We start from the raw sequence: 15,989 nt of genomic DNA on the forward strand, positions 1-15,989 counted from the left end.
GACAGCTTTCGTAATGATTTGCTGTATGTTTTGTGAGGCTCAGTGAATAGATTGTTTGATGCTAATTCACTGGAAAAAAACAAGTGCTGCAGTGAATGCTTTTGGTGACCCACGTTAGAAGCACTGTTTCCTGTGGATTAATGTTGAATCAATATCCAAACTCTGAGGTAAGAAGCACAGTCAAAGGCTGTCTTCTTGATAAATAATTGGTACACTTTTTCAATTATTAGCTTCTAATCCTGGCTGAAATAGGTTAAATTAGGTAATAACCATATCCTGGAATAGCTACTCTGTGAGAAACATTTTTAAGTGATTATGTGTATCTGCTGTTCATAGTAACTTGTATACCTAATCCCACATTAAAGATTGCATTTCAGTATTAGATGCAAATCTTTCAGTTAAGAAAAGAAATTATATAGAGAAGGCATAGATCAAGTGAGCATCCAAAAATACTTAAGCAATTTGCCAAATGCAGATACTTAATTCAGAAACTATGGATATTTATAGTAACTACATTTTCTTTTACGCTCTGTAAAAGGTCAAGTATAACCAAGAAAATCTAAGAAAAATGCTTATTTTCAAACTTCCTTACAAAGTAATTAGCACTAATTACTACGTGAAGAAGAGCAAACATAAGCAAATGAGAGATGGTGCTATTCACCTTTTTTGACCGTTTGTTTAAATAAAATTGATGTGTAGGAATTAAACTTATGTTTCTACAGGGGATATTGAGACTTGTTTTCCTTCCTTCTGGATCTCTGCGTAGGTACTGTGGAACTAATGGTTTTTAAGGAGTTTGAAGCTCTGTCACCAGTTACAGTTCACTTCTTTCTTTGGATCCCAGCTGGGAAATGAGTATCATTTTCCCCCTAGTCTGGAGGTGAAATGGCAGCTGATTCAAAATACAGCTGTTCTCGGCAACACATGCTTTGGATAGCAGTGATTCTGTGTACCGTACTGTTCCTGTTCTAGTCATCATTTGTCCTTTTCAGTTGCAACTCATGATTTTTTTCTGTTGTCCTTGTTTTGAGACATTGTAAAGTAATATAAATGATTTTTAAATGCAAGCGATAGAATATTTTGCATATGAAAGAAAATCTTTGGCTGATAGGGACCCTAGGAAAAGGATACAGAACTTCTGGAAAACCACATACACAAAAGAAAGCTGGCTGAATTACTTTCTTCAGTAGTTACAGCTATTACACTTCCATTCCAGGATCTTTATTTTCTTAATATTCCAAATGATAATCTGAAGTTTCATTGTCTTTTATTAACCTTATATTTTATGTAGGTTTGATTTTTTTTTTTTTGTTTGAATGTGTTAAGAGTCCTTAAATTCCCTTCTGATATTCTTCTTTTTAGTTTTATAAGTTTTGCAAGAACATCTTATCTCATTTTCCAGGAAAATTATTAATTTATTTGGTGTTAATCTTCTATAGACAGAAATTATTGCGAGTATTGTGGAGGTCCTTTAGGTTAAGCTCTTAGTAATTAACTAACTTCACTGGCCATATTTGCAATCCATACACTCAATTTTTTGAAGATTTTAATTACAAACAATTAACCAAGAAATATTTAACAAAGCAAATATTTAGTTTGTTTTGACTTAACAGTCAGAATCCTTTAATAAAGTGGTTTTGTCTATATAGCTACTGTACGGTGTCTGTTTGAACCACATGAATTAATATTTTCTTCATTTCTAAATAGGTGAATACATACCAAAACTGACTGTTATGCTATTCTGTGGATAGTCATCCAAGGTTAAGATTAAGTTAGGGAAAGTGGTTAGCCTAATATCACTCTCAAAGTCTGCAGAAGAGCTAGGAATTTAGTTTTGATTTCCTGAGGCCCTGTTCCAATGCTGTGCCTGTTAGAGTGCATTCATTTTTCCCTATATTGTTCCCCGCCCAAGCTTCAGTTCCTGAAATGATTCTCAGTACTAGTATGTAGCTAATAAATTCTCTTCTGCACAGATGAAATGAATTCCTATCATATTTCCATTTACTAAGGGAATCAAGCTGTGTCATTTCTTCCGAAGACCGGCTTTATAGATGTGTTTGGGAAACAATATTAGACGTTTGCCTCACTTAGAATAAAGAAAGAAAAGAAGCAAGAAAAGGGATGCAGCTGCATGTCTGCAGATGTACTCTCTTTCGTTCTTGTATTATCACAATTAGAAAATAGACCTGTTGATGTACTGTGTCTCTAGTAATGAAAATATGCTAAATATTCCATTGCACTTGGCATATTGTATTATTCATAACACGGTGTTACATGGCCTTAATTGTATGTGTACAATTCATTCTGTTTATATTAGATAGGTTGCTTGCATTAAACACAACATTTTCTGTATTATACAAAATGGCTATGAGATTTTTCCAGTGTAGAGAATGCTGCGTGTTTTCATTTTTATCAAGACAAATGCCTATATCTCCAGGTAATTTATGCAGCCATGTTGATAGAGCTCCGAGTAAGGACATGAATAAGCCATAAATGGATGGAGTTATCAAAAATCTCTGGCCTACAAATTCTTTTTTAAATGGATGGAGGAAATAATTTGCAGTCACAGCCTTTCAGTGTGTCTTGATGAACATCTCCCTGGATTTTTTACAGTTTTGCTAGTATTGAAATGAAGAAAAGAAGGTAGGCATGTCTGGAAGCTGTTTCTGCTTCTCTACAGTGGTATTTTTTTTTTATTATATGTAGGTCGTTATCACAGAATCTGAGTTTTTTTTCAAGAGCTCACTAAGTGGTAGTTGTCAAGCCCAGATTTGTTCTGTCATCCTCTCAGTAGGAGGACTGGCATCTGCAGTATCTTGTCTTAGTAGTCTGCTTTGTTGAGCAAGTCTGTTGTAGCATTGTGCCCATGTGGAGTTCCCAAATGCTGGGGCCCTCATATTTAGGTATGTCAAGTTGCTATAATCCATTTGAAGTCTGAATGAATTAAGGCCACCTCTTTGGCTGCCAACTCATGGCAGTCTCTCTCATCTGGTTATCTTTAAATGCATTCTGCAGGGGGATCTCAGACGTAGTTTAGTTTTTTTCTTACCTCTTTGCATCTTGAAATCTCTCTAGGAGAGCTTAATATCAAGCTACATATTGAGTGGGCTGAAGGGGTTGGGTGAACGCAAGAAATTTGCATTGCAACAGAAAGCTGTGAAAGGAATCTTTTTATTTTTCTCTCCTCCATAGTAGGATTGCTGTTTTGTTTTGATTCTGCTTTTGGCAACTGTGCTTGACCCATGAGCTGATCTTATCTGAATAGCTGTCTATCTTGATGGCAGTGGAGGAGCTGCATAGAAAGCCTCGGTGCTCCATCTGCATTCTGCTAACACTTGTAGCAATGTTGTCTGGCAGCTTCAGTCAGTGTCTGCATATCGATGTTGAGAAGAAAAGGGAGAATTGATCTTTGTGAAAGTTCCCAAGAGATCTAATGATGGAGATACAGTTCTTTCAGTCTCTCCATTGCATGCATCATTACAAAAAGAATATAAATCATTTTACTATCACCTTTGACTTTTGCATTTTTCACTAGATGAAGTACTGATTTTTCTCATTGGTAGTTTTTAAGGTTGCCAAAAACTACAGGGGTATCAGAACTAACGTTTTTCTCTCTGGTCAATGACAGAAGATCGTCCATCACTTTAAATACCTTCAAACCATATCAGATTATGTCGGGTTCAGAATACTTTCTTAAATAAGGTGATTTTTGAGTTACTTCTCTATAACCTTTCACAGAGCTTGACATTAGAAGGGTCAGTAATTACAAATCTGGTCCATAAAGACAAGGGAAACAGTCAGCTGTACTCCAGTAAGTCGATGACTTCAGAAATACAAGGTATAATGAAATTTATCTTGTAAATTTAATAACTATTATCAAATTTTAATTTCAGGCTTTGCGATCAGTTCTGACTTCTGAGAAATCAGTGTCTGAAATACCTGAAGCAATGGATGACTTCTTCTGCAATTTCCTGGTCAGATTGGGAATGTCCAGAACCCTCAACTGCTTCCAAACTGAATGGTAAAATATTTTAAGTGACCATGTTACTTTGAGAATTAGGAGGTACATGGTCAGGATTCAAATACGTCCAGTATTTCAGGATATATTTCCAGAAAACTTTTCTGAGTACAAGTCATTCTTAAATACATAGTGGTTTACCAAATAAATATCTTCATGTTGAGAAAAAGGATGCTAACTATTGTTTTAAGGACAGACTTTCAAGAAAGCTGACTCCAGGGATCTCCTAAACAGGTGTCTTTGAAGGACTGTATGCATTTCACCTAACTCTAGGCACTTACAAGCCTGAAGTGGTCACCTGAGGGCTCTTCTGTGACCAGGGAAGAGAAATACTCATTTTCAGGATGCAACTCATCCGAGTTGTTTAAGCTGTCTCCTTTAAGATGAAATTAATTCAGTTATATTTTTTCCAAGTATATTCCGCTCTACACTGACTACCAATGAAAACTAGAGACCAGCTGTAGTGCAGAAGCCATCATTGGAACAAATGAGTCTAATGCAAAATGACCAGCATTTAATTTCAACAGTGCTAAGAAATCATGTGGCTTTGTTATTTTCTTGCTTTCCTGAACCTGGGTGCCCCCTTAAAAGCTGAGTGTTTTCTGGTATGAGGTAGTATTTTCACCCTACTTGTTTGGGTATGCTTAGACATTCATCATAGGTATCTTGTATTTTGAAGTAGAATAATAACAATTTTTGATACTTGGTAGTTTTTGGTACATAAGTCAAAAGAATATGATTGGTTAGTTTGGATTTTTTCTTTTTAAAATGTAATTCGTATAGTAATCAGCAGATTAAACTCTTCAGCTGTTGTATTCCACAGCTTTTATAGATTGCAGAGATTTTGTCCATACTTTGCAGAGAAGTTCAAAAACGCAGCTTTGTCTAAATACTCCACTTCCTTCACCACTCTTCATATATGGAATCCCACAGGATGTATGGTGTTTGTTTTTTTTAATACTGATTAAGAATGATGTGCTAGGAGTGCTGCAAAGTTTGATAGGAGAGCTGAGTTGTTTTGGGGCAAAAGATAGTGCTTGTCATAAAGTTCTCTTGAACTACTTTCAGTTACAAGCTTGCTTTGAATCTGCAGGTTGCATTGGAAAGATTCTGAGAAGTGGACACACCTCCCTGAATTATCTTGTAGTCAGTCTTTAAACATCAGAGGTTCAGAGATTTTTTTTAATAACGTCTTTTGAAATTGTTTAATTTGAAAATTAGTGAATTTGAAAAGTTAGAAATATCTTATTTTTTCCTACAAAAGCGTTGAAGCTTTTACATTTTCTTAGAAATATTCTCAAATGAGGAAATCATTCCTGTTGTTAGCAAGGCTGTGGTCGTATTAGCGTAGAGCTCACCAATCAGGCGTGGCCTTTAGAATTAATAATGATCTGGTTCTTGATAGTGTAACAATGTGACTTAAACGATTCCTTAGAGAAGCAGCACTATAGTTCTGTATTCTCTTTCAAAAAAAGAACTGATATGAATAGCATTAAGTTTGAAGAAGTTTAACAGTTTTTATGGAAAAAGATAATTAATACTAGACAGATATAAATAGTGACCTTTTTATCAAACTGCAGCTTTCTTTGAAGCACTTAGAGTCTGAATTTAGAGGAATGGCAAAATTCAAATTGCTTTTTCACAGAGCAAGAGCAGGTCTATCTTGTAAATCCTTAGCTATACGTATATTCTTTTCTCTGTAAGTAATATTTTTAATTTCAGTAGCATTACAAATGAGTTCAGAATCTAATCTTACTGTATTGAGACTTTTTCTGCATGAGTACCTTATTTCAAAATGTTTCATGTTGGTTTGAAATAGATAATTTACAATATTAATGAAAGTGAGAGCAGATTAGTGTACTCAAGTTCCTCATTATGTATTGGGACGACACTCTTGCTCTCATGCTGTGGTGATCAAGTACTAATGGAATTTAAAATGAGAAATTAATTAACGTAGAGAAAATTTATCAAAAGGCTTGCTTTGAAATAATTGTCTGTCTGAGATCTAAAGGTCACTTAAATTGGACCAAATTATCTGTGTTTAGTTCAGAGTTTGAGAAAACATTCTGTTATTCTATCAAGCTGCATAAAATGTCATGATTTGGTTATGTTTTATTTTAATCCAAACCCACTCTTTTTTCCTATGATGTAATGAAACATTTTACTGCACTTGTAGTATTTTCTTTTACTTATGTAGTTTTTATGCGCACACACTTTTTTCTTCCAGTCATTCTTTAAGGAACTTAAAATTAGAAGTAAATTATTTTTAGAGTATCTAATTTACCATTAAATTTTCTATTCCTTTGATATATGAGACTTACTAGTGCTTTTGCCGCTTATTAAAGATACTGGATTGACAGCGTTGGAGTACGAAGTGCAAGGGCTGATCAACTGTAAATTCACGCATCTGACAGTCTATACCTCCTAATCCCAACGAGCTCACTGCTGCTGGCAGCATGCTGCCAGTCTGATGAGCAGATGAATTGTTTGCTGTTCACACATATGCACAGAGCTATCACTGTGATTAGTTAGTACACTCATTGGGCTGGTAATCTCTGACTAAATGTTTCTAGAGACCTGGCAGTGTTTCAGTTTGTGAGTAAAAGCAGAGCTGCAGCCTAATTATGGAAGCATGATTTGAAAATTATTTTCTGTTTGTTGTGGTTAAAATTATGAATAAAGCTGCATGACCAAGCAAGGTTAAAAGCTATGTCTGTCTTGTGTATGCCTTGCAAAGATTGCCCGAGTTGTGCATAATGGAGCACGTGCAACAAAGCTACTACGTCTTCTCTGAGCATAAGGGTAGACTCATTTAAAAAAAAAAAAAAAATTCCTTTTTGTAGAATGCAGAAAATGGATATAGGTTGTGATCTCCGTGTCACAGCTCCCTGAAGACAGTGTAACAATCTGCTTATCTCAGGCCTCTTTGGCCTGGAAATCATGTGGTCACATTAATGTACGTTGTACTCTGAGTTGATAAATCCTGAGAGAAATGAAGGTTATCGGTTCTAGGACAGCATCACACTAAAAAAGATACAGTTTTTGGATCAGAATTGGCTCAGAACACAAGTGAAGTAACCTCAAGTTTGATATGCAAAAAGCCATGTTCATATACCTACTTTCTTGCCTGCATAACATAACAGGATAATACAAATTTTCTACTTGTATATCACGGTGGATTGGAGGAGTACACTATGGCAAAAAGGTGCTTTATTTTTCTGTGCTCCTTTCTTTCTTAGCTTTCTGTTGAAACTGTTTAAAAGGTTATCAGTTGGAATGATAATTTTCAGTAAAAAGTTATTGTAAAAGCTAAAACATGAAATTTTAATCCCTGAATGCATCTCTGAGTTATCCCTGGCAAAGGATTATCCTGAGCTACGTGTTAGTTTATTGCAGGGCCTCTCTGCAACCTGATTCCTTTAGAACACTTAAACTTGAATTCAGTGTAATGTGCACAGTAATCATGTATTATTTTTAGTCAGTCTGCACTGGGTTTTGATCATAAAGTCATAGCTGACCACCTGTCTCTCAGGTTTCCAGATTCTTTGTTAATTTTAAATAGCGATTCAACAGTAACAACTCAGTTGTTCTGAAAAGCTTAGAAAAATACCTCTGTGTGCATGGAACTAATTCAATTTGCATCACAGTTCCCTTCTGTAATAGAAAGAAGTGAGAACAATAGCTATTTGGCAGTCAGCTGGGTATGTAGGAGTTCTATAAGTTTTACAGGACTAGGCTGATGAAAGATAATGAGATTTCACAATGCAATTTTGTTGTGTGTTTTCTATTCCATTTCTGCTACATGCACAAAAGCCTTCATTTTTAGTAGTGTTCTTAGACAAGGGCATAGTGAATTTATTGGTATTAATTGTATTTCATTAAAATTGTCTTTCAGATTTCTTAGCTCTGCTGGAGGCTAAGTTCATCAATTATCCATGTCTGATGTGTCTTCGTGCAGAAATTTGATGGTTTTCATGAGGTGCAGTTAGGGCATTCAGTGGAGAATTTTGTCTGGCAAATAAAGGAGTATGTAGAGTTGCAATCATTCGCAATGCGAAGTGCCCTTAGTTGCAGTATTTCCAATGGGAACTGTACCTGCTCATCAGCTGATGTTTATTTGGGGGTGGGGGTCGGGGGCAGACTAAGCTTCTTTCTTAGTATTAAAGCCTGTTGCTACTGTAATTTGCTTAAGAAAATGAAGTGATGATAGAATGAATTTTGCTTCGGACATGTTTAGTTTAACGTTTCAAAAATCTTTTGTCTGTGGGTGGCAAACATGAGTGACAGCTTGATTCACAGGGATGAGCAATCCTAGGAATATCCACAAAATGCAGATCAGTAGTTGACCATAGGAAGTCATTTGGACATAAGAGTTTCTGAAAATCCCCTTAATTTTTTTTTTGGAGAATGTTAAGTAAATGTTGCTTGTCAAGTAAGAATCCCTTATTTGACAAACACTTTTTGTTTCTGCAACATGTTTTATTGATCTAGGAATGCTGTGCTTACTGTCTTCAAGTTGCAAATCCGCTTGTGTCCAAGTGCAGGAGAAAGCATTTAGTATAATTTTTATCTCTAATTACTGCTGTTCTTTTCATACTTCCTTATTACTTGGAAAAAAATACGCAGATGCATTATATTTTTTACCTGAAAAAGCAAATAATGTTCATATTATGCCATCTAGTGAGTTCCCACCCACAGCATCCTCCAGCCACAGTCAGGATCAGCAGGGAAGAATATTGTGGGGCTGTAGACTTTATCTGATATATTTTTTTATAGCTCCATTGAACCTACGTTGAACTGAAATCATGCTACAGTAGTACACAATGTCTTCGTCTTCAGTGGGCCTATAAGTTTGTACCAACTGAAGGTCTTGCTCTTCTGTCTTCCAGGACAGAAACAGGCAAAGAAATATTTTGTGCATACACGTACTGGATTCTGGAATCGCCTCTACAATGTCTGCTTGCACAGAAGCTTCTTGTGCATGTGTACATAGACTTGAATCTTGATGTCTTTTGAAATACTTTGACAAATACTGATAGCTTATAATCATTCCTTGAACAAGCACGATTATCCATCTGCATTTTTTTTTGTGCAGTGACAGTCACATTATTGATCAAATTTAGCTTTTCTGAATACTTTCTAATATCACCTCTTCTTTTGTGTAGAAGATACTCAAGTACTTTTGGTTGCTCTGTATTTAAATGCCTTTAGATTAAGCCTAAAATGAATACTCTCAATACCTACATCCTTTTTTCTGCCTGTTAGAGTATTCTTAGCTTTCATTGACATCCTACCAAAAGATGGATAGTCCTAAAAGATATGAGACTCACTGGGTAGACTTTCTTGCCAGGGGCTATAGAGATTCCTAGACTGCTACACAGCATTACATCCTGCTCCAGATTCTCTTTTACTTTTCAAAATGCAAGTTAGTCTGCATGCTTACTTAAGTAAAGCAGCCTTCAGGCTTCTACATCATGGAGTCATGTTTTCTCAGGGGCTGGTAAAATAGATAAACATGATTAAACAAGGAGAGGGCAACATATGAGGCAATGAGGAAGGAATGAAGAAATTTCCCTAGGTGAGCTCTGTATTCCATGTTGAAGATAGCTCATAGAATCGTTCATCCAGGTTATCTGCAGCTTTGTCATCTTATTTGAGTCCTCAAAAAAAAAAAAAATATCCTGCATATATTTGAGCATATGAGATAAAAAGGACTGGAAGTATATACAAATGTTATTTGAACAAGAATATTTTTTTCTGTTGTTTATTTAAGCTATTTGGAAGAAAGGAAGGGAAAGAACAATTGTTTAAATTGAAGTACTGTGTTATACAGGGCATGTCTTTTGACTATTATAATCAATAATACGTTTTTGAATGAAAAGCAGTAAAATAGGACACAGTGTGGTGGGGTAGTACTGTTGCTAATTGTTAATGATCATAAAAGGTAGATGTCTCAAGATGATAAATATCTTAGTGATTCTAGTTTAGGTAAATGCTAGCATGAGAAGGGAGACATCAGTGAAGTGCGAAAAGGAAATGTGGAATAAAAAATGTCTCTGTTTCTTTTCTGCTAGGTATGAACTCATAGAGAGAGGTGTGTTCACAGCCAAAGATGGTGGATTGGTGCCAACTGTGTATACCCACAACGAGCAGCTTAAGGCTGAGAATATGTGTTTGAGGAAAAATCTGGAAAGCTATAAACTTGCTGCAAAGTATGTTATTTGGTCTTAATGAAACTTTGATATATGATATTAAATGGCTAGATAAAGTAAACCCAAGTACTTAATGGAAATAATAAGTTCCTGTTATGCTGGCTGTGCATATTTTTACTTCTAGGTGACGTTTGTAATTAAAGTTCAATTTTCTCTGAGCTTCATTGTAAACCTAAATCTTAATTTCTTTTATTTGTATTTACTGGGCTATAGAAAATAATTTTCAATATCCAGTGATGACAACACATTACTGCAAAGAATCATGAGAGTATAATATGTAGAACTACAAAATAGATGGTTATGTGCATTTTGTATTAAAATACAGTACTATTAATTATAGCTACCACAAAACATCAACAGAGGAAAAAAATCACTATACATTTATTCTTCGTTTTTATTAATTGCAAAAAATGTATCACTCTGGCCCTAGTGGTAAATGGTATGTCAGCATAAATTGTCATCATTGATTTTACTTGTGTGTACATTGTAGTAGCTGATTTTTACAAGTCAGTCGTACTTCAGCTGTAAGAGTTAAAATACTTAGCCTATATAATGGAGAGATGCAATAATGAACTGTGTGTAACATAGCCTTTTCTGAAGAATGGTACATCTGCACATGTATGTGTTCATTGAGAATTTATCCTGAGACCCAATAATGCACTCACTTTGATTCTGCCAGTGCATAGTTTTAAAATATGGAGCTGTAAAGAAATGTTAACTCCATTTCTTTGATTTTCCTCAAGATTGCTCAAGCTACTAATTTTCATTTAGATTGTTCCTTTATATGAAAAATAGCTACTCAGACCTTAACCATTGCTGCTGATAATAACGATAATAAAATTATTTTCCAATGATAATGATTTATTACATTTTAAATTAATAAATTAATTGGACATAGTCTAATAGTTAAGTAAACAGCTTTAATAATCAAGTAAGATATTGTGTAGTCTAAATACACTGTTGCACTGGGAGATGGGCCATATAGAAAATATTCCTTTATTTTTATCTACGGCTTCCTTGGATAAAGGATAGCTAGAGATTGTGTCTCACTTGAGTGGGAGAGTAAGAAGCAGTAATGCACAGTAAAAGAAAGGAGGACAAAATCTGGCCCTTCTGAAATTTATTATTGTCAGTAGTAATTTCAACAGGCTTTCCTTCCCCCCACCCCCCTTTCTTTTTTCCCCGCCCCTTAGGAAGCAGAACATGCTATAACAAGATAATCTGAGTGGATTATGACTTGATAAGAGTTTTCCTGGGTTTTGTTGCATGTCTACGTAATTGTTTAAGAACATAAAGCTCAAACCAATTTCATCGTGGTCATGAATGAGTTGGGTTTTTCCCGTAAGAATGTCTATATACTTTACGGGGTGCCAGAAAATTTTTTATAGCAGATGTCTAGTTAACAGGCTGAAAGATGACGTGATATTGTGCAATAGGAAGAAAGCAGGAGAGGGAAAAGACATAGCCTGTAAGAACCTAGCATATCGGCAATCTGTTAAATAAAATTCCCAACACTCACTTAAGGGATCTGTGCTAAAAAAAAAAACCAAGCCAAAACCAGATCCATGAACTGAAACCATGCCCTACTTTTTCACATTCTAGTGTCTAGTAATGAAACCTAAAATAGCAATGCTGTGGTGGTGAACAAGTCAGTCATGTCACCGGTTTGGTATTCCAGAGTGCAGTGGGATACAGGGCAATTCTATATGATACAAGTTATAAGTGGGTAAATTCTGTTAACCAGCATTTACTGTTAAATGCACTTATTCTTCATGTACCTTGTTAAAACACTATTAAAACCAGTCATCCTCTCTCCACTTGTAGGGAGACCTTGGTTTTCTTACTCTTTCTGCTAATATTGAAATGGAGAATATGTAGATGTAAAACTTGGTTTGTGCTAATGGTTACTACTTCATTTTTCCACCTTTTTTATTTCAAACAATTTTCAAAGTTTTCATTTATACTGATGTTAAAAGCTCAGCACTTCTGTGAGATTAATTTTACTTGTTTTGAATAATTTATGAATTAAAAATACTGTTTCTGGAATAATGGATGAAGTTAAGCATTTCAGCTGTACATACCATGAGTTAGTCTTCCTTTATGTCTTTTGGATAAACCCTGATTATAGTACTCTATGCTAAATCCATTTACTGTGGTGACTGGTAACAGCATTTTTTCCTGCTCATACACTCAATTGTAGTTGGTACCCTTGCTATGATAAAGGAAATATTCCAGCAGGAGCCAAAATTATGTGGAGGACAATTTGTATTTTCAAGTATTGTGAGAGGGAATTTACCACCTTATACTGAAAACAGATTGCCTAAGAGCACTGAAGAAATGCCGATTTGACTGGTTAGAAACCAAGGATTTGAGAGCAAAGAAAAAGTCTCATAATTTGCTCTGTGGATTAGTCAGAAAACTTAATTGTGAGATACAGTGCTGTGAAGTGTATTTGAAGAAAGCTTTTAATTACATTTGGTATTTCTGAGCTTGGTACTCTTGACAACCATCTTCCAGAAGAGAGATGTTATTTGGGACTTAGGCAGTGTGGTGGCCCAGGATAAATGACTGTGAGCCAATTACCTCCTGCTTTAATGTTATTTAGCAATTGGTGGAAGAGATTCAGTGTCTAGAAGCTAACTGTAATTGTATTTTGGTTATTTTAATACAGCATTTACATGATTGCATGGCAAATAGGTGGGCAAATAGAGTAGATTGCAGACTGTTGGTTACGTTTCACTGTGGTTTTTCATTATTTGAAGAGAAAATCACAATCAGCTTCAATTCCTGTATACATGAGTATGTATTTTTAATAGGTTGTTCAATGTCTGAAAGCATCTTGAGAGGCAATAAAATCCCTGAATGCATACATTAATTCTTTTACTCCAAAGCTAGTGATAGTTATTATATTAAGGTTTAGATATGCTGCTAATCTTTATTTAAATAATTTCTAAAAACAGACACTGTATTGTGAAAGAAATAAAAACTATTTTTACATTGGTTTGCCATGTGACAGTACTTAAGGTATACTTTAAGTGTACTCCTTTCTTTCGTCTTGAAGGCTACAGTTGAGCCCTGATTGGTTGGTAAGGGATGTTATCTGCTGCAATATTTCTCAAATGGAAGTGTAGATATTCTTTCCAACATGCAAGAAAAATTTGAAAACATCATCTCTGAAAGCTGTTAATTCTTACAGCAGACTAGTTAATTCATTGTCTTCAGTGATTTGTGTTATTCAAGCATTGAATATTCTAGTAATATTTACTTGTGAGTTGAAGACAGTAATTTCATAGCAACATTAAACTCTGCCTCTCTGATGATTTAAAATAGTTGGAATCCCATATATTTTGGTGTTTTCCTATGGCCAGACCCCCTTGTATTGCTTTTGTAGTTGAACATGTAGGTAGATGAACTTAATGGTATATTATGTTTATGATTCTGTTAAGTTCTTTAAACATTTAGGAATTTATTAGGTACATGGAATGGAAGTTGCATACAGTTTGTCTGAGGTTTGTAACTGCGTTCACAAACATCATTTAGGAAGTTTGATATTTGAATGTATCTTTCTGTCCTGATTTTTGTGCAAGCATGCTCACAAATATGCACCCAGTTTACAGCCACAGTAACAGTCAAAATATAAAACAATCCTGGAAATCATATTTATTGTTACTGTTAGTGCTATCACCAGCAATAAAATCCTCAGCTGATCTCCTATTTCTGTGCCAAAATCTAACAATTTCTGTATGTATTTCTCCACTTACACAATGAAAAAAGAAATTCCATGCTTTTTGTATTGTGCACCATATTTAAATGCATCTGTTTAATTATGTGGTACATTTACCATCCTTGCTGCTAAATGCTATATAACCTACATAGAGTAAAAGCATGAGAGTATGTTTTCTAAAACTGTCTTTATTCCAATTAAAATTTTAGGGCTACAATTTGCAGCATGTTGGGGAATAAAGTCCCACCGAAATTCAGTGGGAACAGGGCATGTAACTCTCCTTTGGAAATCCCTACTTGGTTTTATCGGACTTAGCCCTTTTCTGCTGTTTTCATCAAACTACTTGCTTGAGAAGCGTTTAAATGGAGAGACCTGCAGACTTTGACATGTATCTTCACTAAAAGAAATACTGGTTTTGCTACAGCTGTAGCAACATCTTTTACTCTTAGAACAAGCCATCTGCTTAGCTCTGAAGGGGCAGGTTTTGTACACCAAATCTTATGGCAAGTCACATTTTCAGTGGTGTTGTGATGGAGTTGTTTCACAAAACTATCCTGGCACCACTGATTCATTTACCTTTCAAATCTCTCTCTGTTCACAGGAGCTTGAGCAGAATCATAAGCTATACTTCGTATCTCACACCGATATCCTGTTACTCTGTTTCACAACTTGTGGTATTTGTGCACATGCATACACAAACTCTGCCTGGCCACAGCTCTGGTGAGCTTTTCACCGTGTCAGGGCAGGGGCAGCCTTGCCTCTTTTCATTTCCCTGCCAGCTTTTCCTCAGCTTTTACTGATACGTAGTGCCATTAATTCACTGTGCTCTTCTTCAGGTCTTTCTATCTGTTCCTGCTACAAGCAACAATTTGTATATAAATATATGTGTATGAATATGGTACTTTGTATAGTTAATAAATATAGTAAATGCATATATAGTACAAATAATTTATATTTACAATTAAATTTAGTGCACTGGCAGTTATGGGTCTTTCTTCCTGGACCTGTGATTTTGGCATACTCCACTGTCATAGTGGTTTTCCTAACTCCTCAACTCCTGTCGGTGAGGAAACAAGCTTTATTTTTGCAAAGTGCAAGTATCTAATTTCTGTGCAAGGTAATTTCAAGCTTCCTTTGCAATTAAACAATTAATCTTCTAATCTTTCTATATCAGTAAAGGCAAGAAGAAAAAGTACAGAATATATACAGCGTATTTTATGTTTATGGAGCAGAGTACCTCAGGGTGTCCTGTGGCTGTGTGTAAAACGTGCTTCGGGAATAACAGATTATCAGTACGTTTGCAATTAATTTTGAAATGGATTCCTTTTCCTTCCGCTGTCATGTACAGGGGACACTTGGGGACAGGCTGCAAGCATGATTGAACAGAGCCTAGAACTTCTCTAGCATTTTATTTTTCCAGAAGCTCTCTAAATTAATGTATTTCAAGGCAAGGATAGTTATCCTTCTGTGTGTGTCCTTCTAGCACGTACCATTGTGTTGGGCTCCAGACGCGATGCAGATGTTAGAAAATCAGTATGACAATACACTTACATGTAGATTTTTAAACCCACAGCAGGAATACTGTTTTCTGATCACCTGTAACTTGAATGTGTGCCTCCACAAGCCCCCTTGTTCTTAAAGTAAGGTTGACATCTGAGGTTTATAATGCCAGAATCCAGATTCTATCCAAAGGAACTGAGGAAAGGTAATAGTGAAGAGAACTCATGGTTTTGTACATCAGCTGGCAGCTTAAAGACCTCAAAAGTACATGTTTTCCACCATAAGGCATACTACCAGAAGTTTCCAACTGGGGTACAGTTAGGCATGTACATATCTGAAAATTAATTCTGTGTGTATTTGACATACCCTGATGAGCAATTAATAAGAGGAGACTAACATTTCTCTTACATTTTCTGTTTCTATACAGCAAAGCAAAAGAGGCTTTCCTAAAAATGCAGAAAGAACGTGACTTCCATCGAATGCATCATAAGCGAGTGGTCCAGGAGAAAAACAGGCTTATTTGTGACATTAAAAG

The 15,989-nt window shown here is 35.5% G+C and overlaps 1 protein-coding gene across 1 annotated transcript in view; it reads left to right on the forward strand.

Moving 5' to 3' along the window:
• The window catches only part of SPAG16 (sperm associated antigen 16), a 33,990-nt gene that overhangs the window by 6,001 nt on the left and 12,000 nt on the right, over window positions 1-15,989 (forward strand). The window contains exons 4-6 of the mRNA XM_075094063.1: window positions 3,894-4,021; window positions 10,093-10,230; window positions 15,882-15,989. Coding sequence (XP_074950164.1) covers window positions 3,894-4,021; window positions 10,093-10,230; window positions 15,882-15,989 — 374 coding nt within the window. The remainder of the gene's footprint in view (window positions 1-3,893; window positions 4,022-10,092; window positions 10,231-15,881) is intronic.

This window comes from Phalacrocorax aristotelis, chromosome 5, assembly GCF_949628215.1.
Source record: "Phalacrocorax aristotelis chromosome 5, bGulAri2.1, whole genome shotgun sequence".
Lineage (NCBI taxonomy): Eukaryota > Metazoa > Chordata > Aves > Suliformes > Phalacrocoracidae > Phalacrocorax > Phalacrocorax aristotelis.